General features: G+C 44.8%; 2 protein-coding genes across 5 annotated transcripts; both read right to left on the bottom strand.

Moving 5' to 3' along the window:
• Nucleotides 1-144: 144 nt before the first annotated feature.
• LOC122682604 (probable threonine protease PRSS50) lies at nucleotides 145-14,790 on the bottom strand. Of its 3 annotated transcripts, none has more exons than XM_043885537.1 (7): nucleotides 6,256-7,131; nucleotides 5,609-6,139; nucleotides 5,338-5,532; nucleotides 3,850-4,012; nucleotides 2,382-2,665; nucleotides 995-1,161; nucleotides 145-515 (listed from the first exon to the last, which is right to left on the bottom strand). In XM_043885537.1, the coding sequence occupies exons 2-7, from the start codon at nucleotides 5,727-5,729 to the stop codon at nucleotides 285-287; spliced, it is 1,161 nt and encodes a 386-aa protein (XP_043741472.1). In that variant the 5' UTR covers nucleotides 5,730-6,139; nucleotides 6,256-7,131; the 3' UTR covers nucleotides 145-284. The 3 variants fall into 3 exon arrangements, with proteins under 3 accessions (XP_043741472.1, XP_043741473.1, XP_043741474.1); XM_043885539.1 differs by having other exon boundaries at nucleotides 378-515; nucleotides 939-1,161; XM_043885538.1 differs by lacking the exons at nucleotides 5,609-6,139; nucleotides 6,256-7,131 and adding an exon at nucleotides 14,600-14,790.
• Nucleotides 7,261-25,571, bottom strand: LOC122682605 (serine protease 46-like). Of its 2 annotated transcripts, XM_043885540.1 has the most exons (4): nucleotides 25,471-25,571; nucleotides 25,034-25,290; nucleotides 24,109-24,272; nucleotides 7,261-7,683 (listed from the first exon to the last, which is right to left on the bottom strand). In XM_043885540.1, exons 1-4 carry the CDS (start codon nucleotides 25,536-25,538, stop codon nucleotides 7,429-7,431), a joined length of 744 nt encoding a protein of 247 aa, XP_043741475.1. In that variant the 5' UTR covers nucleotides 25,539-25,571; the 3' UTR covers nucleotides 7,261-7,428. The 2 variants fall into 2 exon arrangements, 1 of the variants encoding a protein (XP_043741475.1); XR_006337435.1 differs by lacking the exons at nucleotides 24,109-24,272; nucleotides 25,034-25,290; nucleotides 25,471-25,571 and adding an exon at nucleotides 13,571-13,628 and having other exon boundaries at nucleotides 7,553-7,683.
• Nucleotides 25,572-25,857: the final 286 nt, after the last annotated feature.

The raw sequence follows: 25,857 nt of genomic DNA, 5'->3' as shown, positions 1-25,857 counted from the left end.
TACATTCCCTCCACCTTCTGCGGGAGCCACCCTGAGCCTTTGGATGGAGCTGAGGCTCTGCCCTTTGCAATATCAACTGCCTGGAGCCACCTATCCACCCCTGTTCTCTCATCTCCCACTGCAGCAGGCCCAGGAAGGAGGAGGCATGGGGAAGAGAACCGTTTAATTGAACATCTAGTCTCTGCCCTGCCTGTGAGGGCTGAGAACTGCACCTGCAGCATTCTAGACAAGAGGGTGAGGAGGGGTCTGGGCAAGGGAGGGCACACCCAGGGAAAGCACGAGTGTCAGAGGGCAGCAAGGAAGCTGAGGAGCATTAGCAGTGCCAGGAGCAGGGCCCGGGATGGGGCTGGCAGAGTCTGCCTGTTGATGCGGTCCCAGATCCACTGTTGGTAGGAGGATATGTGGACGTAGATAGGCGGAGCCTCGTCCTTCTTGCAGCCTGGGCCCCAGCTCACCACTCCCACCAGGTGCCATATATTCTGCACAGGACAGGCCAAGGGCTCAGCACTTATCTCCTGTAGGGAGGGGTGGGGAACAAAAGGGAGGCCACATGTGGTCCAAAGGAGACTTGATCCAGCTCAGGAACAAGCAGGGTGCCCTCACCAAACCTTCTGCGCAGTCTCCAAGTGTCTCATAGCTGAGAGGTTCCTTCAAAGTCCTGACCCAGGAGACCTTCCTTAAAAGACTCCACCTTTCCTCTCTCTCCATCCTCCATCTCTTTAATATCCACCTTCCATCTTCCCGCCCTTCCCATCCTCCTCCCTCATCTCCAACCTCCATCCCCACTCCCCATCTCTCCCTCCCCAACTCTCATCTCATTCCCCCCAATCTCTATTCCCTGTCAAATTTCCCCTCCTTCATCTTCCTCCTCACTCACCCCTACTCATCCCTGGCCCCTCTCTCCTCCCCACAGGTCCTGCCTCTGCTGTGCCCCTCACCCCAATTCTGGCCAGGTGCCCTTGGAGGCGAATGAGCAAGGGCGAGAGATGCTCACGTAGCAGAATTTTTGCCTGTCGACGTCCTTTGCACAAATCATCTGGGAGTTGATGATCTGAATCAGGGAGGGGATTTTGGAGAAGCTGCGGTAGAGGCTGTCACACTCTGTGCTGTTCAGGATGGTGACTTCCTTCTCCTGGATGGTTCGAAATTGGGGCCATTCACCTGTGGGACAGGGGCCCCCATTCAGGCTTGGCTGTTTAGCTCCCGCCCGCAGCCACTGGCCTCATGTCCATCCTCCCTTTGTTCCTTGCCACTCCTCTAGCCTTGTCTCCTTGCCACACAGCAGCCCTGGAGATCTCTCCAGGGTTAGCCCACCTACCACTCCAGCTGACGCTTCCCAAAGGCTACTTGGTACAGAGACCCTGGAGCAGTTTACCCAGGATTTGACCTTGCTGAACCTGATCTTACATCTGGCAGAGTCCAATCCATCAAGTCCATTCTGATCTCAGCATCTTGGCTTTTGCATTCTGTCTATCCCCAAAGCCTACCAAGTCTGTCTGAGGTCCGAATCCTGCCCTTTCTTCAAGCTTTCCCCAAAGGCCTCTTCCTCCCCTGAGCTTCCCCAGACTCGCCTCTGTGGTCCCAGGTACTCCTCACTCCCCTCCCCACTCTCTAAGTGTGTGTCTGTCCATAAGTCTGAGCTTCCAGGGGACAGGTGGCTTCCAACCATTCCCAACTATTCACCAGACAGGCCACAGCAGGGATGACAAAAAGCCACCCTACCCAGGCTGGAGATCCTGGGTGCTTTCAGGCATGCTAGCTCCGTGAGACCACAGGGAAGAACACTTCTCTTGTGGGAAAGGGACAGGGGTTCCCTGAAGAGGACAGACATTCCTGGGCTCCTAAGGAAATGGGCCCTTGGATGGCCCTGGGACAGCACTCCTGCTCGTTGGGCTCCTAAACTGGGATGATAAGGGATGGAGGGCCAGTGCTGGGGTAGCGGGGGAGACAGGAGGGAACCCTCGGTGACTCCCAGCTTCCGGGTGCAGACTGCCCTTAGCCAGACACATGGATCTTCTGGGGAGCCTGTTACAGACATAGACCCCTTCTCCTCTCACCTTGCCTGTTCTGCTTCAAAACATGGATACCCTGGGGTTGTGTGCAGACGCAAGATATTACTCTGTGCCCACTATGCCTTCAAGGAAGGCCTGTTTACATACCCTGACCTGGGCCTGAGGGTTTCAAGGGCAATCTGGGTCCCCTAGATACATTCACTGCTGAAACCCTCAAAGTGAAAAAGAGATAAGAGTCTGACAGGAGTGGGGTGGTGGGCTCCCTGGGGAAGGTGTCTCAGAAATTCCTGTCCATGGTAGACCCTGGCCTGCACCCAGGTTCTCTCCCACACATTCCGCCCTGCTGAGAGTAGGCAGGTGCCGACTCACCATCAACCCTGGGGGCTCCCCAGCCCGTCACGGTGCAGAGGGAGTAGTCCTTCAGCGAGTAGTCCAAGCCAGGCAGGCAGATGGGCCAGACATACTTGCTGTACTGCAGTGGCCGCTCAAGGTTGAGGAGGGCAATGTCGTTGGCCCGGCCAATCCAGGACCAGTACCGATGGGCTCGATAACGGCTGTGCACGATGACCTCTTCCACCAGGGTGTCGATGGTAGTCTTCGTCACCTGGTCAATCCATGGACTCCCCACCCGTACTGAAAAGGTAATGTCACTCCTAGAGGAAGGACAAGGGGAGTCCTCCGTTAGTCCCAGGAACCCCACACCAGCCTGCACCTCCCTAAACTCCACCGCACTGTTATACTCTGAGCAAATCCAGGCAAGCCACCCACCTGCTTCGAGTCCCCAAGCCCACTCCTCAGGGCGGATGTGAATGGGGCCCTGAGCACACACACACTGTGTGGTCAGTCCTGACAACAACCCTTCAGTTTATGCAGAGGGAAACTGAGACTCAAGCGACCGACTCAAGGCTACACAGCTAGCAAGTGGCAGAGCTGGGATGTGGACCCAGTTTTCTCTGGTTCTAAACTCTAGACTCTGTCCAGTGACCCATGCTGGATCCCAGAAGTGACAGAGATCTTGTGCAATCATCCAACCCTCCCTCTAGCTTTCTTTCTCAGTGTGGCCCTTAGGCGTGGAAATCTCTTCTCCTCTGGCCAGCCCTCACGGCCAGATGTGACCCTCGGGTCGCCCCCTGGCTCCAGAACACGGGCACGCCTGCTCTCTTGTCTCCACACTGACCAGACTGTGAGCAGCTATACTCTTGTCTGTCTTCCCCAGCAACCTGAGAGGAGTGCTGCAGCCCTCTTCTGCTACCAGTGCCCAGACCAGGAAAGTGAAAGTGAAGTCGCTCAGTCGTGTCCGACTCTTTGCGACCCCATGGACTGTAACCTACCAGGATCCTCAGTCCATGGGATTTTCCAGGCAAGAATACTGGAGTGGGTTGTCATTTCCTTCTCCAGGGGATCTTCCCAACCCAGGGCTCGAATCCGGGTCTCCCGTATTGTAGGCAGACGCTTTACCGTCTGAGCTACCAGAGGACCTGGCTTCAAAGACTGTCAAGGCTACTGGTTAAATGAAGGAAGGAATAAGTGAAACAAAGAGTATGGAACAGAAGAATTAGAATCTTCTTTCTGTGCACAGGAGGAAGGAGCCTAGACAGTGGTTTGCAAGTCTTCGTTTCCTATCTATGGAATGACTGCACAGGACTAGGGGATCAGATGAGGGGAGCAAGCCTCCAGTTCCTAGGAAGGAATCTACAGGATTCAGTTCTACCCTGCTAGGAGCTGGAGTGAGGCTGGGATTATGGGATTCTGCCACTGATGGGCCAGCTGGCAGAATGACTGAGGCCCCCGGTGGCTCCACATGACTTTCCACCCGTCTGTCTAGACCCCGACTCACTGGGTCATGCAGTGGGCCGCAGTCAGCACCCACTCGGAGGCAATGAGGGTTCCTGCACAGATGTGTGTGCCATTGGCCCGCACACTGACCATCCACGGCCACCGCCGAGCCATGGACTCCGGATCCCTGAGGGTGGGGTCACGCTCATAGGAGAAGCCACAGGCTGAGGAGGAAAGTGAAAGGAGCTTGATAAGAGTGGACCCTTCCAGCTGCATCTCACAGTGCCTCTCCCTTCTCCTCTCCTCAGCCTGATCTCCCACCACTCTAGCTGGCCTGCACCCATCCAATGATTCTCTTTCTTCATCGGTCATCAAATAATGGTGTTGTTCACTTGAGGATTGGGGTCTCCAGCCTTAGAAGAGCCTCAGCACCCCTCAGGCATCCCTCTCTGGCCCCACAGGTCAGGCCCCAGGGCTGACCAGTCTGGGCATCACTGGCTCCTTTGCCCTGGTCAAGCAGGCCTCAGCTCTGGCTAGGCTAGGCCCTTCACAAATTCATCTGTGTTTCCATCTGGTTCCCCTACTTCAGCCAAGAAGACCCTTCCTTCCTTCTCTAGGACCCTCCTCCTATGATTCAGTGAGAGAAAGGCAGATGACCTAAGAGAAAAATGAGCACTGTGCATGAACGCACACACATCTGAGGATGAAATCCCAACAGTAAATGAACACAGCTCTTCAGCCCCATTAGTCCTCAGGGGAGCGTGGATTTAAATCACAGTGAAGTTCTGCTCACCACCACCTGCCAGGCAAAACTAAATGTCCCTGATGCTAGGAGGTGGTGAGGATCACAGCCCCAGACTGCTCACTCACTGCTCGAGGGAAGGTCAACGAACGGGTGCAGCCACTTTGGAAAAGATTTTACGGAAAAATTCTTTCAACTGAAGAGGCACGTATCTAACACCACAGCAGACCCACTCCTAGGTGTTCCAAATGGACTAGTATATTGTGAGATCAATGTGAGTAGGCCATCACCAGCAGCTGTAAAGGCTAGCACAAGAGGGGGGACGGCAGCAGGCACCGCAGAGTGCTGCGGGGTCCTCAGTATGAGACTGCCTACGACAGTGAAATTCTGAGCAATGAGTTCCAGGATGAGGAGTATTCCTTATGTGAGTCTTACCTCAACCGGCTTGGAAGGCACTGCTAGAGAACACTTATGGGTGTGCCCCCAAACACACAAGGGAAGGCTCCCTGAAAGCGGTGCTGGAGACCCCCAGAGGCCTTGGCTGGGGTCTTGGATCAGGGCCTGGGCCCGAAGGAGAGACGCCGTCCCCACTGGCCATTCAGGAAGGCAGGATGTACAGCACACCCTAGGATCCCCCGGCCTCCTTGCCTCCTACCTCAACAGCGCGGGAGGTCCCACTAATAGGTGCTCAGTAAGCTCTAGTGAAAGGAAGGTCTCCTCTCACTCTCCCTGCCGCTTCTTCTCTGTCCCTTAAGGTCCTCAAGGCTGCTTGGGCACCTCCTCCCACATGGAGGCCACAGTACTCACGGGGAACGAACTCGCTGTCGGGGGTTTTAGAAGCAGCGTACTGCGCAGTACTGAGCGGCTGGCTACCACCAGTGACCTGCCGGGGTAAGCGACGTCTGCCCGAGGGACAGGTGGCGCTGGGGGCACATAGGGCATCCAGGCCGGCGGGGACATCCGTGGACAGTGCCCCCAGCGCGTCGCCAGCGCCCAAGCAACCTGTGGAAGGAGACAGAGAATCAGAAGTGGAAGCCAGATCTGAGGGGGTGGGGGGAGGGGTGGGGGCAGGCCTCACCCAGGGGCCGCAGCAGCAGCAGGAGCCCGGCGGAGGCAAGGGCCAGGGCCAGGGTAGACGTCCCAGGGAGTGAGGGGCCGCGCCTGCCGGCCGGTGGCTCACACCAAAGCTCCATCTGCATCTGCGGGGAACAGCGACTGCGCCGCGGTGCTCTTCTCGCTCCCGGGACCCGCCCCACGAAGGCGCCCCCCGACGGCTTTCTGTGGTGTGGTGGGCGCGGGCATCCGCGGTGTCGCGGGCGCCCCCCAGTGGCCCCCTGCCATGGTGTCCCCGTCGCCCTCTGGCTTGCTGCAGGTTGCTCAGGACTGCCTGGCTTCTGGCCACGCCTCTGCCCTCCTGGGAGCACGAAGCAGTTTCCTGGAGTCCCTTAACCTCACCTCGGCCGGTTTCTGCACCTCCTTCTCTGGCAGCCCACTTCTATCCCTACCCAGTGAGATGAAGGCCCCACCCCTGGGGCTGGCATCCGGGATTTCCAAGCGGTCCCATCTGCCCTCCAGTCTGGTAACTACAATGGGGCCTTGCCCCAGGGTACTGAAATTAAGCAGATTGAAATGTTTTAAATAACGATTTTTTAAGAGTGCATAGTTTTAAGCATTGTTCCCCAGCCCCCACCCTCGACCTCCATTCAGCAAATGCCCTTCCCTTACAGATCCATCCGCTTAGAAAGATGGCACAGGTGAGGTTTCCACAGGCAGTGAAAGGGTGATGGTAACCAGTGGGCTCTTCTTGGTGCGCTGGAAGTCGCGGAACATTCTGATGACTCAGGGACAGATGGATAATACAGTTAAAGGTAGTCTGGGGAAATCATATGAGAAGTTTTGGTTCAAAGCTGTTGGGAAATTCTAGCCCAATAAAAGGTGAAAGTTAAATCAGATTAGACCAATTTAACTTTGGCCAGGGCCTGTTTTCTTGGGACAGACAATAGGGCTGGCCATTCAGTACTCCAGTCCAGCAAACCACACCTACTATGCCCTGGAGCCCGAGGGCAAGGATAGCTGGCCACTGTGAACCTGAGGCCCACCAGGCCTGATGGGCCCCCATGCTACCTCCCCCAGAGGTGGTAGGGCTCTGCACGCTCCGTCTGGCTAGCTTGGGCCTGTTCTTCCTCTTCAGAGTATGACAGATGTCACTAAGGCAGCTCAGGAGCTTAGGGTGCAGTCACCCCCCACAGTCACCTAAGCAGGTGCTCTGCCTTGCCCCTCCCTGACCCCCATCATCACTCATTCCTGCCCGGGAGGGAGGAGGAACTGGTCAAGCTCTGTAGACTCTTAGGGTGATGTGAGGGCTTGGGAGAGGCCCACAGCTTCTGGAACTGAGTCCACAAGTGCAGGTCTGGTCATTTTGAGTTTCCTGGGAAGAAGACAACCCTCATAGTAAGGAACTGAGGGGAAACTGTTGGTCAGAGACCCAGGGGACAGCATGGGCACCTGGGGATTGCTGGAGTGCTGGGATTACTAAGCAGGGAGTGGGGAATCACAGAGTCCAGCTTCATATTGGTAGAAGAGGACACTGTAGCCCAGAGAGGGGAACAGGATGGGCACAAGTACAAGGAACGCTATCAGGGAGGCTCCCCTTGAGAAGACAGCCAGGCCTCTTGGGGGTGCGGAGGCTCTGGCCAAAGTCAAGAAAAAAAGATGATGACTTCAGTGACACAAAGTTCAAGAACATCTTCATTGAACAATTGAAAGAACAGTGGCTCTGGGACCCTCCCCCATGGACTTGCCCTGATGCCCTGTGCTCCTCCAGTCTCCACTTCTCCGCAGGACAGACAGAGGGGAGGAAGCAGCTGCTTCTGGGAGGGACGGCTCAGGAAACATCACTCACAGGAGCCACAGGCAGCCCAAGGAGACCAGCAGGATGGAGCTAGTGAGGAAGACCGGGCTGAGGCAGGCAGGCCCGGCCCTGCTGACAAACCTCACATCACCAATCTGCTTCTTCATCCAGTCAGTGAAGTAGGAGGTGCTGGTGTAGACACCCGGGAAGTGGCGCTGGTTGCAGCTAAAGCTCCAGCTCACCACCCCCATCTGAATCCAGGTGTTGTTCATTTGGCAGACCAGAGAATTGCCAGAGTTACTCTGTGGAGGGGAGCAAGGGCGGCATAAGAGAGGCAGCAGGAGGGCCTCCTTGCAGGTCCCGAACAGATAAACTTGCGCCTTCCCAGGCCATGTCCCTAACACGAGCTGTGTCAGGCCCGTGCTGTCCCTGATACTGAGGCATAGCTCGGAGCCTACCCTGGGACACGGGAGCACTGTTCTGGGGCCTGAGCTCAGGATCACACTGGCCTCTCTTCACTCCCCTGCTAACCCTCCGACCACAACTCCCTGGTCCCCTCCTCTGCCCGCTCTCTAAATTGTGGTGGGCCTCCAAGGTGTTACCCTTGACTTTCTCCTTTCCTACCATCCTGCTGGCATAATGAACTACTTGAAATGTAAATCTGCCCCCTCTCTTTTCATGCAAAGCAGAGGCAAATGTAAGAATGATGTTTACAACAGCAAACATCAAAAGGTAACAGCTTTTATTTCTGCTGATGATGGGTTTATGATTTTTTAAACTATCTTACACTCTTCAGTATTGTTGAAAAGTTTTATAAATCAGAAAAATAGCCCATGCTCTCCCTCCCTCCCTATATGTATACATATATATTTTAATGTAATGTAAACCAAGATTTGGAGAAGGAAATGGCAACCCACTCCAGTATTCTTGCCTGGAGAATCCCATGGACGGAGGAGCCTGGTAGGCTACAGTCCATGGGGTCGCTAAGAGTCGGACACGACTGAGCAACCTCGCTTTCACTTTTCACTTTCATGCATTGGAGAAGGAAATGGCAACCCACTCCAATATTCTTGCCTAGAGAATCCCAGGGACAGAGGAGCCTGGTGGGCTACCGTTTATGGGGTCACACAGAGTCGGACACTACTGAAGCAACTTAGCAACAGCAGCAGCAGCAAACCAAGACTTATAAGACATAATCTAATGAAGAGTGTATAAGATATGTAAGGAAAAATAACAAAATCATACTTAATAAGATAAAGGAAGACCTACATTAATGTACAGATATATTGTTGTTCTTACGTGAGGCAATTTAAAACAATGTAAAACTGTCAATTCTGAGCATCTGGCTTCCTGAAGCATGGAAGGCTAGATCCCCATCCCACCTTGCTGAAGATAACATTTGAGTTTTTTTTTTAATTATCATTTTAAATGCATGGGTGATCTGGCAAGAAAATAGACTCCTCAGATTGCAAAACACAAGGGAGGGCTGAAACCCAGAGAGCTGACAGCAAAGCCCAGAAGATGACTTTTTGCCCCAAGGCCATGGGCCAAACCCAGTGAAACTGAGCTTTGGTTTTCACAGCCTCCTTCATCGGGACAAAAGACAAAATGCAAAACCCAGAGCCTGCTCAAGACAGGCAGCCCAAGAGGAAACCTCCTGCAAAAAGTTATTCCTGCCAAAAAGGACCACACCTTCTGCGTGAGGATAAACTGGGAACACCTGCCCTCATGTGAACTTGTAATTCAAATTCACACTGGGTGATTTTTAAAAATTGAGCCAAGAACATCATTTAAAGCAGTTCTTGGTTTTGCCCTGGTACCTTCTTTATGCCCTGGTACCTGGCAGAAGCAAATATAGATTCTGTCTGAAGGACCTCACTTTTCAAGCCATGCTTCAGCAAACTCCCACGAAGAACACTCTAAAAAGCATGTCATCACTCTTAAAACATCACCCCGCACACAGGGAAGTTGAGGCACCAAGAACAAATGCCAGCTAGCAGAAAAAACCAAAAGCAGCACCAGAGCCTTCACAGTTTGATATTCAGAAATCATCACATGAGAGCCTCAAAGTTTCTAGTGATGCACTCTTTTGTAGGCTTGGTGGTGAAGGTATGGATATTGACTATGTTATTCTTTGTTCTCCAAACACATTTTATAAACATCTTTCATCTCTATTCATTAGAGAGTAAAACAGTCAAAATATTGTGACAATGTCAGTTCTTGCGTTGACCACTAACATTCAAGCAATTCCAAATAAAATGCTACCAGGACTTTTTCAAGACCTTGACAATCTGATTCTAGAATGAATATTAAAGGATAAAGGCCATGAATTCTATGACAAGTTTGAGAAAAAAAAAAGAGCAAACTGGAGAGGCTGGGGACTGGAGATATATCTAAGCAGAGTTAGATATATTTCAAAGCTATAATTGTACAAACTATGGCACTAGCATAGAAACAGAAAAATAGACCACTGGGGTAATGGAGAGCCAGCCAGATGCCTGCAAGTGAGGAAACTTGGCACATGCTCCACAAAGTGTCATGACTGTGGAAAAGGCGGTCTCTGTTGTAGGTGGTAGGGAAACTGACAGAGAAAAATTAATTTGGACTCCACCATAACAAAACTCCAGGAAGGCAGAGTGGGCTTGGTGAAGTTTAAATCAAATTGATTTTTAAATTGAGGCTTATAATAGGACAAGGCATTTACTAACTGAAAGTAACTGAAAATTATGCTCCTCCCAAAATAGAGAAGAGAGAAAAATTTGACATAGGGCACATGGGGGAAATGACTTGAAAGAATAAAACTAATGTGGATTCTCTAACAAATTGAGATTCCTTGACAAACAAATACAGGAGGGGTATGTAGAACAACATCAGTTATGTAAATTAAAATACCCATATATCACGCGACACATTTTTCAAAGATACAAACATCTTAAAAGACATTACTAAACACATTTCAGCAGGGGCCTTATGTGGGGAGAGAAAATGGAAGATGAAGGGGAAAATCAAGCCAGTGATAATTAAGCTAGTAATGACAGTATGAGGATCCTTACCTGAGAGATATGGTTGCCTGGACTCTGGGAATCCAGAGTTAAAGAAAACTCAGAGAAAAAGAGAGAGAAAATTGGAGGGCAAAAGAAAGATCCTATGTGGACATTCTCTTACCACAGTGAAATAAAGCCAGAACCCAATAACAAAATGTGAAACACCCCCATCAGATGGAAAAAAATTAACTTTCAAAAATGCTAAAGTAAAACCAGAATTAAAATCTATAATTGGAATGCAGAAAGAGAATACCATATATTGCAAAGCCCATGGGATGTGGGCCAAAATTGCGCACAGAATAGTCTTAGTCTAAATACTTTTAACATCAAACAAGAGGGAATGAAAATAAATTATTATCAATTATTTATCACTGCACATTCAGCTGAAGACACTTAAAATGGAATTAATAAAGGCAAAAAAGAGATGTCATACATTAGAAAGCAAAAAAATCACAGACTTGAGAAATAAAATCAATCACTTTTTCTTAAAAAACAACAAAATAGATAAACACCTTTTAAGTCCTACCAAGGAAAACTAAAAGAGGAGGAAAATGCAAATATTTTGTGGTGTAAGTAGAAGAGATTAAAATCAGATCTAGGGAAAATACACTTTCTAAGATCTGAAGACTGTTTATAACTTTCTCTTTATGGATTTAAATTCTGGATGAAATGAATAATTTCTAAGAAAATACAAATCATAAGCCAATAACCATGGACAAAACAATGTAAAATACTGCTCAAGAACTACCCCTTCAAATGAGAACAGATCTATGTGGTTTTATAGGCAACTTCTTTCTAGCGTTCATGGAGCAGATAATTTATGTCATTTCAAATGTTCTAGAACATAGATTGTACTTTTAAGTGAAGCACAGTTGTGACTCTATAATTTGACAAGGGGAGTGCCTTTCTCAACACATCTTAAATGCAGCCCAGTCTCACTGGAGGAAAACAAAGCACAATGCAAAGACTGCGTGTATGGTGTCTCACAGGACGGCTAGTCCCGGGCCAGTACCTTTCCTGGGCTGTGCACCACCACACTCCTGTGTCTGGTCCAGGGCCCAGTAGAGGGTGGTCTGTTGGATGAAGAAATAAAGTAAACATATCCTAAAAAAGGATATTATAAATCTGAATACAACAGATGAATGAAACCAAAGTATACTATGGCCAGGGAGGGCGGGTCCTAGCAGTCAGGGTAAACGGACATGAGGAGTCTGTTCACAGAACCAACTTAGCATGCGGAAGAGTTATCATCTTGATAGTTGCAGAAAACATGTTTTATGAAGTTTAGCGTTCGTTCCTGAAATAAAATGCCACAGTGAAACAGAAAGCAATCGCTCGGTCCTCCACAGATGATATGCCACGTTAGCAAGATGCTTCATAATGAAGTGTGGAAAGCACGTCCAAGAAGGTCAGCAACAAGAAAAAGCAGAGCCACAATTCCAGGCTGCTTTCAGGGACAGTACCCAGAATAATGGAAAAAGTAAAAATCATGAAAATGAAAGAAGTAAAATCATCACTAATCATAGCTCATATGGGCATAGACCTGGAAAGCCCAAGAGAGTCAACAAAAACTCTTGGGATATAATAAAAGGATTCAGTGAGCTGAACTCCTAGATGTTTTCAACAAAATGAGTCTGGTGGATGGAAGTAGGGCAAGTCAAAAGGAAGGAAGGTTCCTGTTCTGCTGAGGAAGCTGCAGACATTGATTAACCCTGGGTGTTAAATTTAAATACATGTGTGGAAACTATTAGGTGACCAACAGGAGAATGACACTGAGATACAACAACTTTTAAATCACTACAGGGAGAAAGTGGAGTGGAAAAAAAATCAAACCAATACATAAAGTGAGGGGTATAAAAAGAAACATTCTTCTTGGTAAATAGATTAAAGGAAAGCTTCCCAAATGTGTTGGAAAGTATAAGGCACTGAGCCTTATATTGTTTATAAGACATATAACTAAAACAAGATAGCACAGTGTCTCATGGAAGACAGAGGAATTGTTCTGGAATATGATTTTTGACATTGCAAAAAAATAGAAATAGAAAAAGAAATAAGAGGCATAATATTGAAAAGTAAGAGACAACTTTATCACTGTTTGCAGATGGTATGTCTCTGGGCCTACAAAATTAAAGAGAATCCACTATACCTAGGAAGTTTGCTTATTACAAAGTAAATACACACAAAAATCAATATATTGATATAATACAAACAGAAAATACACTGAAAAAAATACTGCTCAAATCTCAACAATAGAGATGTGACATAAAACACCTAGGAATAAACTTAAGAAGTGGGCAGGCAAAAACTATATGGAGAAAGCTATATAAACTCTTGCTCTAGGGACACAAAGAAATAAAGCAAAATAGGGTCTATTTTCCCTAAATCAAACTATTAATTTCCACCAAAATCACTACATGATTTTCCTTTTATATTATACTAAGATTGTTCAAGAGAAAATGGGGGGGGAAAGAACATATGGAGACTATACAACATGCTACTAAAACACCAATGAGTCAATAATGAAATCAAAGAAGAAATTAGAAAACACCTTGAGACAAAGATTGTTCAATTAGAATGAACACGGGAGAACAGTCAGGTAAATTCTTTAAAATAAAAATAATAAAGGAGGACTTGCCTTACCACACACAAAAAGGAATTGTAGAGCTATAATAATTTTAAAACAGTGGTGGTGGCATAGGAATGAGACTGCAAAGGGCAGAAATACACAAAATAAGATGGAAATGTATAATATAATAAAGAGGGCATTTCTAATTCATTGCCCAAAAAAAGTATTCAATAAAAATTGTTGACATAACTGGTTTCTTCTCTCACCCTTCCAGATGAATCAAAATTAAAATATTTAAAGAAAATAATTAAGAACATATATGAGTAAAGAATTTTAAAAATCTTAGGGTGGGAAAGATTTCTAAGCACAGCACAAAAACTACAATCACTAAGGGAAATAATGATAAATGTGAACATATGGAAATTTTAATTAACTCTATGAGAACAAATCCACACCCAAAGAAGGTAAATCATGAACAAGTAGGGTAAAATTGTAAAGCATTTCACAAAGGGTTAAAACTTCCTGTTTCCAAAGTTAAAAAAAAAAAACAACTTGATTTTCAAGTAATTTAAGACTTACAGGACTTCCCTGGTGGTGCAGTAGATAGGAATCCGCCTGCCAATGCCGGGGACATGAGTTTGATCCCTGGTCTAGGAAGATTCCACATGTCCGGAGCAACTAAGCCTGTGCACCACAACTATTAAAGCCCAAGCCTAGAGCCTGTGATCCACAAGAGAAGCCACTGCAGCAAGAAACCAGCGCACCACTACAACAAGGAGCAGCTCCTACTCGCCACAACGAGAGGAAGCCCAAGCACAGCAACTAAGACCCAGTGGAACCAAAATTAAATTAATTAATTAATAAAAAAAGACTTACAAAAAAATTATGAGTATAATATTTTTACTCAGACCCACTGATTTAATGTTTAACCATATTTGTTTTATCTTCTCTATCCATAAGTACGTGCGTGTATATACACAGTTTTTATAAGCCACTAAAATTAAGTTGAAAAAGACATGATGTTCCTTGCCAGTAATTACCACGGCATATAATAGCTACAGTTTTTACAAATCAATAAAAAGAAAAGTAGTTTAATAGAAAAACATGGGCAAAGGACAGAGAAAAGTGTAAATGGTACACTGAACACAATAAGCATCTTCATTTGAACCCCTATTGTCCCTTTAAAATGTGTTTCCTTGATCCTAGGTAAAAACTGGGCAGAATCAGAATGTTTTGCTCCCTGTGATTATTGTAATCATAATCACTGTGATTGCACTGTCATATAAATGTCTCAGTTTAGAAATCAGAATATATATATCCACACAATAAGCACAAAGCTCAAGTTGATTTAAAGTCAAACTTCTCAGTAGATAACTAATGAGGACCTATTGTACAGCACAGGGAACTCTACTCAATACTCTGCAATGGTCCGTATGGGAAAAGAATCTAAAAAAGATAAATCTGGAACTGGCAGAACTCCTAGGCAACCAAGGCTGCAAGAAGGATCCCCATGTAACAAAGTGTGACAGGAAAAAAAGCAACGGGTCAGGACCTGTGCCCCTGGAAGGGGTCTAAGAGGAGAAGAAAGACTGTACGGGAAAATCTCACCTTGAGCAGTGAGCAAGTCAAGCCGCAGACTGGCCATCCCAGTCCTGGAGTCCTACATGGCTGCTGGGAGAACAAGCCCCTTGGCTGCTGGGAGAACAAGCCCCTTGGCTGCTGGGAGAACCACTGGGACAGATAGGCAGGAGAAACCTAGATGCCACGCACGAGGAGTGAGCCAGTGCCAGCTTAATGACAAGTTAGAGAGACGCCTGCCTAATGACTGCTGCCTTACTGCCTTAAACTTAAACCCCACTCAAGTGATGCCACAGCTTGGCACAGCATGGAAGGCAGCTGGGTCCTGGGAAAAGAGTCAGTGTAGCAAGGCCCAGGCGGCACAGGGTTCTGGGGTGGGGTCCAACTGTGGGGACAGTGGCTGTCCAGGCTGTCTCTGTGGTGGCGGTACAGCTATTTGAACCCTGGCAACCAACACCACCATCCCCACTCCCACTCCACACCACGACACAGCACCAGAGGTGGGACAACCAAGCAGGGGCAAAGACTCAATCTCGGGCTATGTGTGAGCAGAGCCCCAGAAGCCTACACCGGCAGCGCAACAGACCTGTGTAAGCACACAAGGCCCATTTACCTCAGCACGCCCCTCCTCTGGGGCAAAAGCCCCAGCGTAGGGAGAAGAAAAACACAGACTTAAAGGGAACAGAATTAGCTTGAACTGGACCTCAGGGTTTCCTAGCAACGTGGGAGCAAACTCCACCCCTGAGAGGGAGCAGAGAGGAAGTCCCGGCTCACACCCTGCACAGTCTCTAGCTCCTCTAGCAGCAGCCACACCTTCCATCAAGGTGACAGTGGCCAGCACACCATGCGGAAAGACTTGGCTGGCGTCTACATCAAATTCAGCCCTCACACCAAAGATACTGGGCACACAGTCTACAAAGGGGCACTTCCACACAAAAACACCACCCCTTCGAGACCACATCACACAACTGTGTTCCACCTAAATTCACAGAGACAGAGAAAGTTAAGTAAAATTAAAAGAAAGAAACTTACTCCCAGCCAAAAGAACAAAAGAAAACCCCTGAACAAGTAATGAAACAGAGATAATCAGTCTATCAGACAATGAGTTCAAAAAGTTGGTAACAGGGACTTTCTTGGTGGTCCAGTGGCTAAGATTCTGCAGGCCCAATGCAGGGGCCTGGGTTCAATTTCTGATCAAGGAACTAGACCCCACGTGCTGCAACTAAGAGTTCTCATGCCCCAACTAAAGATACCACATGCTGAAATAAAGATTGACAATTCCCGGTGCTACAACTAAGACCTGGTGCAGCCAAATAAATAAATGTTTTTTAAGTTGGTAATAAAAATGCTAAGTGAATTAAGAAAGAATATCAGTATAGATGATTTTAACAAGAAAGTAGAACTACAAAGAAGGCCCAATCAAAAATAGATAAATCAATTTCTGAGATAAAAGGCACTCTAGAGGCAGTGAATAGCCAACAAAATAACAAAGAAGAATACATAAGAGATTTAGAAGATAGAATAATGGAAATCACCGAATCTGAACAGCAGAGAGACAAATGAAAAACCAAAAATAAATAAATAAATAAAGCAAAATATGAGATCTATGGGTATAATATAAAAAGTGCCAATGTATGCATAATAGGGATTCCAGAAGGAGAAGAGAGAGAAGGGGATTGAAAATGTATTTGAAGGAACTTCTGTGGTGGTCCAGTGATTGGGATTCTGCCTGCCATTGCAGAGGACATGAGTTCAATTCCTGGTCCAGGAAGATCCCACATGCCGTGGATTAACTGAGCCCATGAGCCACAACTACTGAACCCATGCCCCACAACTACTAAAGCCTGTGTGCCTAGAGCCCATGCTCCACAAAAACAGAAGCCACCACAATAAGAAGCCCAAACACCACAAAGAAGAATAGCCCCCACTCGCCGCAACCAGTGAAAGCCCATGCATTAACAAAGATCCAGCACAGTCAAATAAATAAATAATTTTTACAAAAAGAAAATGTATTTGAAGAAATTATGGCTAAAAACTTGCTAAGCCTAAAGGAGGAAACATATCCAGGTACAGAAAGCACAGAGGGTCCCAAACAAAATGAATCAAAACATTCCCATACCAATACATATTATAGCTAAAATGGCAAAAATCAGGGCTTCCCTGGTGGCCCAGTGGTTAAAAATCCACCTTCCAACACAGGGGACATGGGTTGGATCCCTAGTCTGGGAAGGTTCCTCATGTAGTGGGGCAACTAAGCCTGTGCACCACAACCACTGAAGCCTACCCACCCTAGAGCCCACGCTCTGCAACAAGAGGAGTCATCACAGTGAGAAGCCTTTGCATCACAATTACTAGCCCCCACTTGCTGCAACTAGAGAAAGTCCTCACAGTAACAAATAACCAACACAGCCATAAATAAATAAATATTTTTAATGGCAAAAGTTAAAGAGAGAATCCTAAAGGCAGCAAGAGAAAAACAGAGTCATGTACAAGGGAACCCCCTTAAAGCTATCAGCTGATTTCCCTGCAAAAGCTTTGCAGACCAGAAGGAAGTGGCATAATATACTCAAATTCATGAAAAGGGAAAGCCTTGAAACCTAGGATACTCTACCCAACAAGATTATAATTTAGAACAAAAGTAGAGAGAAAAAATTTCTCAGACAAGCAACACTAAAAGAATTCAGTTACACTAAACCATTCTAAAACAAATGTTGAGCATCTTTTCTAAATGGAAAAGAATCAATCTATAGGGAAAGGAAAATCCCAATAGGAAAGGCAAACTAGTAAGCATTGACAATCACTTAAATAATTCAAAACATAGACTAAAAAACAAACAAAAAACTATAAAGCAATTATAACTACTGAGACAGTCAATTCCTAGGCAGGTTGATTAAAAAGTCCAGGGTCCCCAAGGAAGAGAAAGGGGTCTGGGGCTCTCAAGGAGGAGGAAAGGACAAACTTTTTTTTCTACATTCCTTAGTAAGGATTATATAACAATAACGTATTCTGCTCGAGGACATGTTTCTCCTTCCTGAAAACCTTCTTACTAATCCTGTTATCTTAAAATGTATCTTATGGGAGTGGGTCTAGTAAGATCTTTACAACCTTGAGACATTATTTGATTTATTGTAATAACCAATTAAAAAATATATAATTCCCTTGCTAAAACTAGGGATGGGGGGCACTTTCCATTCCCCTTCTGATGTCTATGTCAGAAAATTTCTCTGTCCCTTTTACACTTTAATAAAACTCTGCTACACAAAAGCTCTTAAGTGATCATGCCTGGTCCCTGGTCCCGAAGCTAAATCTTCTTCGGAGATCATGAATCTGACACCATTCACCGTAAGCTATCACTACAATAAACAGTAAAGGGGCAAGCATAAAGATGTAAAATATGACATCAAAAACACAAAATCTGGAGGAAGGGAGAAATAAGTAGATCTTTTAGAACGTATTTGAACTTGAATGACTTCTTTTTAAAGCAACTAGATATAATTATGGATCAACATATATAAATTCAATGGTAACCACAAATCAAAAACATACTTATTATAGGTTGTGTGTACACAAAAACCAAATAGAAAAGACCTCAAGCATACTATTAAAGAAAACTATCAAGCCACATTGGAAAAGCAAAAGGAAGAAGAAAGGAACAAGTAAGAACTACAAACACACTGGAAAACAAGGACTAAAATAGCAATAAGTACATGCCGGCCAATAAAAACTTTAAATGTCAGTGGACTAAATCCTCTGATCAAAAGACAAAGAGTGACTTACTGGATACCAAAAAACAAAATGAGACCCTTCATTACTCTGCTTACAAGAGACTCACTTCAAGGCAAAAGACATATGCAGACTGAAAGTGAGGGGACAGAAAAAGATATTTCATGCAAATGGAAATGACAAGAAGGTGGGGGTAGCAATACTCATATGAGACAAAACAGACTCTAAAACAAAGGCCATAATAAAAGACAAAGCACATTATATAATGATAAAGGGGTCAATACAAGAAGAGGATATTACACTTGTCAACACACACACTTAATACAGGAGCAATTAAATACAAAGCAAATACTAACAGACATAAAGGGAGAAATTGACAATAATGCAGTAACAGTAGGAGACTTTAGTACCCTACTGATCTCAATAGACAGATCATTCAGAAAGAAAATCAATAAGGCAACAGAGTTCCTAAGTGACACCAAAGATCAGTTGTACTTGATATCTACAGGACACCACATTAAAAAAAAAAAAATAGAATACACACTCTTTTCAAGTGAGCATGGAATGTTCTCCAGGTTATCTCACACACTAGGTCACAAAACCAGCCTCAACAAATTTAATAAGATAGAAATTATATCAAGCATCTTTCTGACCACAACAATATGAAACTAGAAATCAACTACAGAAAAACCGGAAAACAAATATATAGAGACTAAACAACATGCTACTAAAAGTCAATGAGTCAATGATGATATCAAAGACAAAACCATTCTGAGAGAAGTTGATAGTGATACAGGCCTTCCTCAAGGAAAAAAAAAGAAAAATCTCAAATAAACAACCTAACCTACCACCTAAAAGAATTAGAAAAAGAAGAACAAAGAAAGTCCAAAGTTGGCAGAAGGAAGGAAATCATAAAGACCAGAGATGATATAAGTAAAACAGAGATTTTAAAAAATAGAAAAGAAGGATGAAACCACAGGCTTTTTTTTAAAAAAAAGATTAACAAAATTGATAAACATTTAGCCAGGCTCACCAAAAAGAAAAGAGGACCCAAATAAACAAAATAAGAAAGAAAGAAAAGAAATAACAATCAATATCAGAGATGTACAAAAATCATAAGAAAATACTATAAACACTAAAATGTCAACAAATTGGACAATACAGAAGAAATGGGAAAAATTGGACAAATTTCTAGAAACATATAGCTTGCCAAGACTGAGTCAAAAAGAAACAGACAATTTGAATAGACTAATCATAATCATTACAAGTGAAATAGATTCTGTAAAACAAACAAACAAACAAAAACACGGCCTGCAAACAAAAGTTCAGATCTGTCCAGTGGTTAAGACTCTGTGCTTCCACTGAGGGGGCATGGGTTTGATCCCTGGTCCTGGAACTAAGATCCCACATGAGGCAAAAAAAAAAAAAAAAAGAATCAGTTTATTTTTAGGGACTTCCCTGGAGGTTCAGGTCTGAACAGCTCCACTGAGGAATTCTATCAAACACAGAAAAAAAAAGTTATACCTATCCTTCTCCAACTATTCCAAAAAACTAAAGAAGAGGGGATACCCCCAAATTCATTCTATGAGGCCACCATTACCCTAATATCAAAACTAGACAAAGATCAGAAAAGAAAATTACAGGCCAACACCTTTTATGAATATAGATGCACAAATCCTCAACAAAATATTAGCAAACTGAATCCAACAATACATTAAAAAGATCATACACCATGATCAAACTGGATTTACTCCAGGGTCACAAGGATGGTTTAACATACACAAATCAATCAACATGATACACCACACTAACAAAATGAAAGAAAACCCACATGATCATCTCAGTAGATGCTGAGAAATACATCAATAAAATTCAATATCCATTCATAATAAAAATCCTCATCAAAGTGGGTATAGAGGAAACATATCTCAACATGATAAAGGTCATTAATGACAAAATCAGGGCCAACATAGTATTCAATGGTGAAAAGCTGAAAGCCTTCCTCCTGAATTCAGGAAGAAGACAAGGATGCCCATTCTTGTCACTGGTTTTTTTTTTTTTTTTTTTTTTGGTCACTGTTATTTAATATAGTACTGGAAGCCCTATCCATAGCAATCAGACAAGAAAAAGAAATAAAATATATGCAAATTGAAAGGGGAGAGATTAAATTGTCACATTTGCAGATGACATGATACTCTATATTGAGAACCCTAGTTTCCATCCAAAACTATTAGAATAAATGAATTCAGTAAGTTTTCAGGATACAAGATTAATATACAGAAATTTGTTGCATTTTTGTACCCTAGTGAAACATCTGAAAGAGAAAGTAAAAAAACCATCCTGTTCAAAATCATGTAAAAAAACCCTAGGAAAAATCTTAACCAAGGAGGTGGAAGACCTATACACTGAGAACTATAAAACACTGATGAAGTAAACTGAAGATGACTGAAAGAAATGCAAAGATTATCTGTGCTCTTGAATTTCAAAATTAATATTATTAAAATGGCCATACTACTCAAAGCAATCTACAGATTTAATTTGTTGTTGTTCAGCTGCTCAGGTGTATCTGATTCTTTGAGACCCCATGGACTGCAGCATACCAGGCTTGCCTGTCCTTCACTATCTCCGAGAGTTTACTCAAACTCATGTCCACTGGGTTGGTGATGCCACCCAACTATTTCATCCTCTGTCATCCCCTTTTCCTGCCTTGTATCTTTCCCAGCATCAGGGTCTTTTCCAATGAATTGACTTTTCACATCAGGTGGCCACAGTACTGGAACTTCAGTTTCAGCATCAGTCCTTCCAATGAATTTTCAGGGTTGATATTTTTTAGGATTGACTGGTTTGATCTCCTTGCAGTCCATGGGACTCTCAAGAGTCTTCTCCAACACCACAGCTCAAAAGCATCAATTCTTCCACACTCAGCTTTATTTATGATCCAACTCTCCCATCGGTACATGACTACTGGAAAAACCACAGCTTTGACTAGGGGGACCTTTGTCGGCAAAGTAATGTCTCTGCTTTTTAATATGCTGTCTAGGTTTCTCATAGCATCTCTTCCAAGGAGCAAGAGTCTTTTAATTTCATGGCTGCAGTCACCATCTGCAGTGATTTTGGAGCCCGAGAAAATAAAGTCTGCCACTGTTTCCACTGTCTCCCCATCTATTAGCCATAAAGCGATGTGACTGGATGCCATGATCTTAGTTTTTTGAATGTTGAGTTTTAAGCCAGCTTTTTCACTCTCCAGGCTTCCCTGATAGCTCAGTTTGTAAAGAATCCGACCTCAATGCAGGAGACCCTGGTTGGATTCCTGAGTCAGGAAGATCCGCTAAAGAAGGGATAGGCCACCCACTCCAGTATTCTTAGACGTCCCTGTGGCTCAGCTGGTAAAGAATCTGACTACAATGCAGAAGACCTGGGTTCAGTCACAGGGTTGGGAAGATCCCCTGGAGAAAGGAAAGGTTACCCACTGCAGTATTCTGGCCTAGAAAATTCCATGGACTGTATAGTTCACGGGGTCACAAAGAGTCAGACATAACTAAACAACTTTCACTTTCACTCTCCTCTTTGACCTTCAAGAGGCTCTTTAGTTCCTCTTCCGCTTTCTGCCATAAGGGTGGTAACATCTGCATACCTCAGGTTACTGACATTTCTCCTGGCAATGTTGATTCCAGCTTATGCTTCATCCAGCCTGGCATTTCGTACTCTGCATATAAGTTAAATAGACAGGGTGACAATATGCAGCTTAGACACACTCCTTTCCCAATTTTGAACCAGACTATTGTTCCATGTTCAGTTGTAACTATTGCTTCTTGACCTCCATACAGGTTTCTCAGGAGGCAGGTAAGTTTGTCTGGTATTCCTATCTCTTTAAGAATTCCCCACAGTTTGTTGTGATCCACACAAAGGCTTTAGTGTAGTCAATGAAGCAGAAGTAGATGTTTTTCTGGAATTCTTTTGCTTTTTCATGATCCAACAGATGTTGACAATTTGATCTCTGGTTCCTCTACCCTTTCTAAATCAGCTTGTACATCTGGAAGTTCTCAGTTCACATACTGTTAAAGCCTAGCTTGGAGGATTTTGAGCATGACCTTGTTAGCATGTGAAATGAGTGCAATTGTGTGGTAGTTTGAACATTCTTTGGCATTGCCTTTCTTTGGGATTGGAATGAAAACTGACCTTTTCCAGTCCTGTGGCCACTGCTCAGTTTTCCAAATTTGCTGGCATATTGAGTGCAGCACTTTAACAGCATGGAAGCAACACAAGTGCCAATCAACAGACAATTGGCTTAAGGAGATATGATATCCACACACACACAATGGAATATAGTTCAGTCTATAAAAAAAGAATGAAATAATGCCACTTGCAATGTGGATGAACCTAGAGAACATTACACTTAGTGAAATAAGTCATATAAAGACAAATACTATATGATATCACTTATATGTGGAATCTAAAAAAGAATACAAATGAATGTATACACAAAACAGAAACACAGTCACTGATACAGAAAACAATCTTGTGGTTACCAAGGGAGAAGGGATGCAGGGAGGAAAAAATTAGGGGTATGGGATTAACAGATACAAACTACTATTCAATATATAAAATAGATAAGCAATAAGCATATACTGTACAGGACAGAAATTATACTCATTATCATGTAATAACCTATAACAGAATATAATCTGCAAAAACACTGAATCACTATGCTATAAACCTAAAACTAACACAATAAATCAACTATACTTCAATTTTAAAAAACCAAAAGAAACACTTGCATTAAAGATGAAAAAAGTTAAGGTGTCCAACTCAAGAAATTATCCTCTGTGTATACAGAAATTTGATTTATGAGATTAGTGGTGACAGCCAGTAGAGGAAATGGTATTTTCACTGAATGACACTGGGAAAACTGGTAGTCCATACACAGAAATAAATAAAAATAGACCTCTAACTTTCACTATTTACGAAATGAATGCACATGATTCAAGACCTAAATGTAGAAACCAAAATTTCCAAACTTTTAGGAAAAAGAAAACATAGGAAAATGTCTTTATAACCTCAGGAAAAATGAAGGGCTTCTTAAATAAGCATAAGCCAAAAGGGGAAAAAAATGGATATACGTTTGACTGAAATAAAAACTAAATTGCTAACACAACACTGTAAATCCACTATACCTCAAAACAATGTTTTAAAAAATCCAAATTGCTGTTCAGCAAAGACAGTATATAAAAAATGATTTCAAAAAAAAATATTTGCAATATATACAATGAACATAAAATCAGTATCCAAAATATAAAGATATAATAAAAAGAAAATAGCAAACAATAGAAAATGTGTAAAATATCTGAACAAGCGACTCACAGAAAAGGAATCATGAACGGTGAATAAACATGTGAAAGGATGCACAAGTACGCTAGTAACTAGACCTGTACGTGCGACCACCATAGGGCACTATTTCTCCTCAGAATGGGGAACATTTTAGTCTGGCCAATACCAAAAGTTGGCAAAGATATAGAGCAATGAAATATTCAAACACTGCTGCAAGAATATAGATTACTACAATCGCTTTGGAAAACGATTTGGCAGTGACTATTACAGATGAAAGTACGCACAGCCTATCACCCAGCAGTTCCCTGTAAGTACTGCCATTATTAACTATAATTGGGGAGAGGAGTGAAAAGTATTTTCATCCCTATTTTACAGAGTGGGAAAACTGGAGCCCAGGGAAAGGCGATTTCTAATCTCCCAGGGCCACATGGGAAAGAATGCGTGACCCCTAAAAGTCACCTCCTTGCCCAGGTCTAGACACTGCATACCTGACAGGTGTCCATGCCCAAGTATGAGGTGGCACAGATCATGTCACTCCCAAGCAACTTCTTCTGGTCTGTCAAGAAGAGGAACTTGTACTGTTGATTGCAGATATCATTATTTATGATCTTGACAGCCACCTCCTGAAGGCTGTAGGGGGACTGTGGGTTCACTGGAGAGAGAGAGAGATCCTGCCTCACTATCTCTTCAGCTCACCTCCATCTTGGAGCTATCCAGATTCATAATGTGGGAGGCAGGGCCATTTCCTAGGAGAGTGATTCACAAAGGCCCCACTCCACAGTCTGACTTTTGAAAATGCCCAAGCGCATTAAAAAGTCTAAGCAAAAGTCTTCTGAGGGGCTCAGAACAACATCCAGGCACTGAAGGAAGCCAAGGATTCAGGTTTCATGAGCATGAGTGGCTGAGCACTGTTCCATTGCTACCTGCCAAGGTGGCAAGATCCTGAAGCCTAGACGGAGCCACCCCCTGGAAGGCAGGACCCACAAAGGCTCCTCAATTCTAGGACCTCACAGTGACACCAACAGGGGACAGGAAGTCTTGGTGCTCAAGGCAACAAGTGTGTAAATGGCTACCCGATGTCTAGGTAGCCCCTGAGACCATGGCCCCTGTGCCACCTGCAGACAGGGAATCCCAGTAACAAAGGTAATTTCCCTCCAGGCTGCAAGGTGAGAGTTTGACATTGGATGTAACTTAACTTTGGGAACTGAGGTCCATGGACATCATGGGTGTCTTTTACACCAGGGTGCTGTATATATTCTCCCATCAACAGAGTTCAGGACAGTGTGCAGCACATTTAGGTGCTCAGGAAATGTTTGCTGATGGAGTGAAGAAAGGAATGGGATGGAGGAGCCCCTGGTGGAGCTATGTTCTGAAGAGGCAGGTATCTTGGGACCTCAGCCTGCTTTCACTTACCGTGAATATCCATTTTTCCCCACCCGATCATCCAGCACAGGGATCCAAAAGATGGCTTGAGTTTGGGGTTAGGTAGACAGACAGGCTGGATGAGTGGGGACCAGGAGACAGAGTCCCTGAGCTTCAGGAGGGCAAGATCCTGGGACAGGTTAGTGAAATCCTCATGAATCACGACGCGAATGACTGGAAGTTCGGTACCATTTTCTGAGAGGCTCTGAACTCCCATCTTCACGGAGTATGACAAGGGGTCCTTGGATCTGCAGGATCATGGGTAGGAGGCAGATCACCAGCAGTGAGGTCAAACATGGAACGGGTAAAGAGACACAAGCTGAGCACAGGGCTACCCAGCCAGGCCCCTGCTGCCGAATCACCAGATTCAGCAGGGCCTCCCAGGCCAAAAAGCAGAGCCCCTGAGACCACTGGCCACCCTGACTGACCTCTGTAAGCAGTGTGCAGCTGTAAGGACCCACTGGCGGTGGATGAGGGAGCCGCTGCAGATGTTCATGCCCAGGAATAGGATGCTCACCTGCCATGGCCACTTGCCTACCTCCACTAACTTTCCATTTACATTCTTGCAGGAGATGTTAGTCCGACCACAACCCCGGAACCAGGACCCTTAGGAAAAAGGTAGAGAAGGGGCCGTGCCAGCCTCATGCAGACTCTCAGGCAGCAAGAGGCAGCCCTCAGACTTCCAGCCGTCACAAGCAGCCACAAGCACATGCACATGTGGGGAGGGACTTTTCTCCCCACCCCCAAAGTGGCAACCAAAGGCCCAGAGGCAGCAGGAGCCCCATGCTAAAAACAGAGTCTCCAAACAATGGGGA

This window comes from Cervus elaphus, chromosome 24, assembly GCF_910594005.1.
Source record: "Cervus elaphus chromosome 24, mCerEla1.1, whole genome shotgun sequence".
Taxonomy (NCBI): domain Eukaryota; kingdom Metazoa; phylum Chordata; class Mammalia; order Artiodactyla; family Cervidae; genus Cervus; species Cervus elaphus.
Note: the sequence above shows the minus strand (reverse complement) of the source record. Positions and strands in the feature narration are given on the sequence as shown.

What these genes read in the sequence shown, in the direction of transcription:
- LOC122682604 (XM_043885537.1), bottom strand. Translation starts at nt 5,729, where the DNA reads ATGCAGATGGAGCTTTGGTGTGAGCCACCGGCCGGCAGGCGCGGCCCC. An exon ending in GCGGCCCACTGCATGACCCA is followed by an intron (nt 2,666 to 3,849) that starts GTGAGTCGGGGT and finishes TCCTTCCTCTAG; the next exon opens with GAGTGACATTACCTTTTCAG. An exon ending in GGGAGCCCCCAGGGTTGATG is followed by an intron (nt 1,162 to 2,381) that starts GTGAGTCGGCAC and finishes CCTGTCCCACAG; the next exon opens with GTGAATGGCCCCAATTTCGA.
- LOC122682605 (XM_043885540.1), bottom strand. Translation starts at nt 25,538, where the DNA reads ATGAACATCTGCAGCGGCTCCCTCATCCACCGCCAGTGGGTCCTTACA. An exon ending in GCTGCACACTGCTTACAGAG is followed by an intron (nt 25,291 to 25,470) that starts GTCAGTCAGGGT and finishes ATGATCCTGCAG; the next exon opens with ATCCAAGGACCCCTTGTCAT. An exon ending in TGGGCATGGACACCTGTCAG is followed by an intron (nt 7,684 to 24,108) that starts GTATGCAGTGTC and finishes TCCCCTCCACAG; the next exon opens with AGTAACTCTGGCAATTCTCT.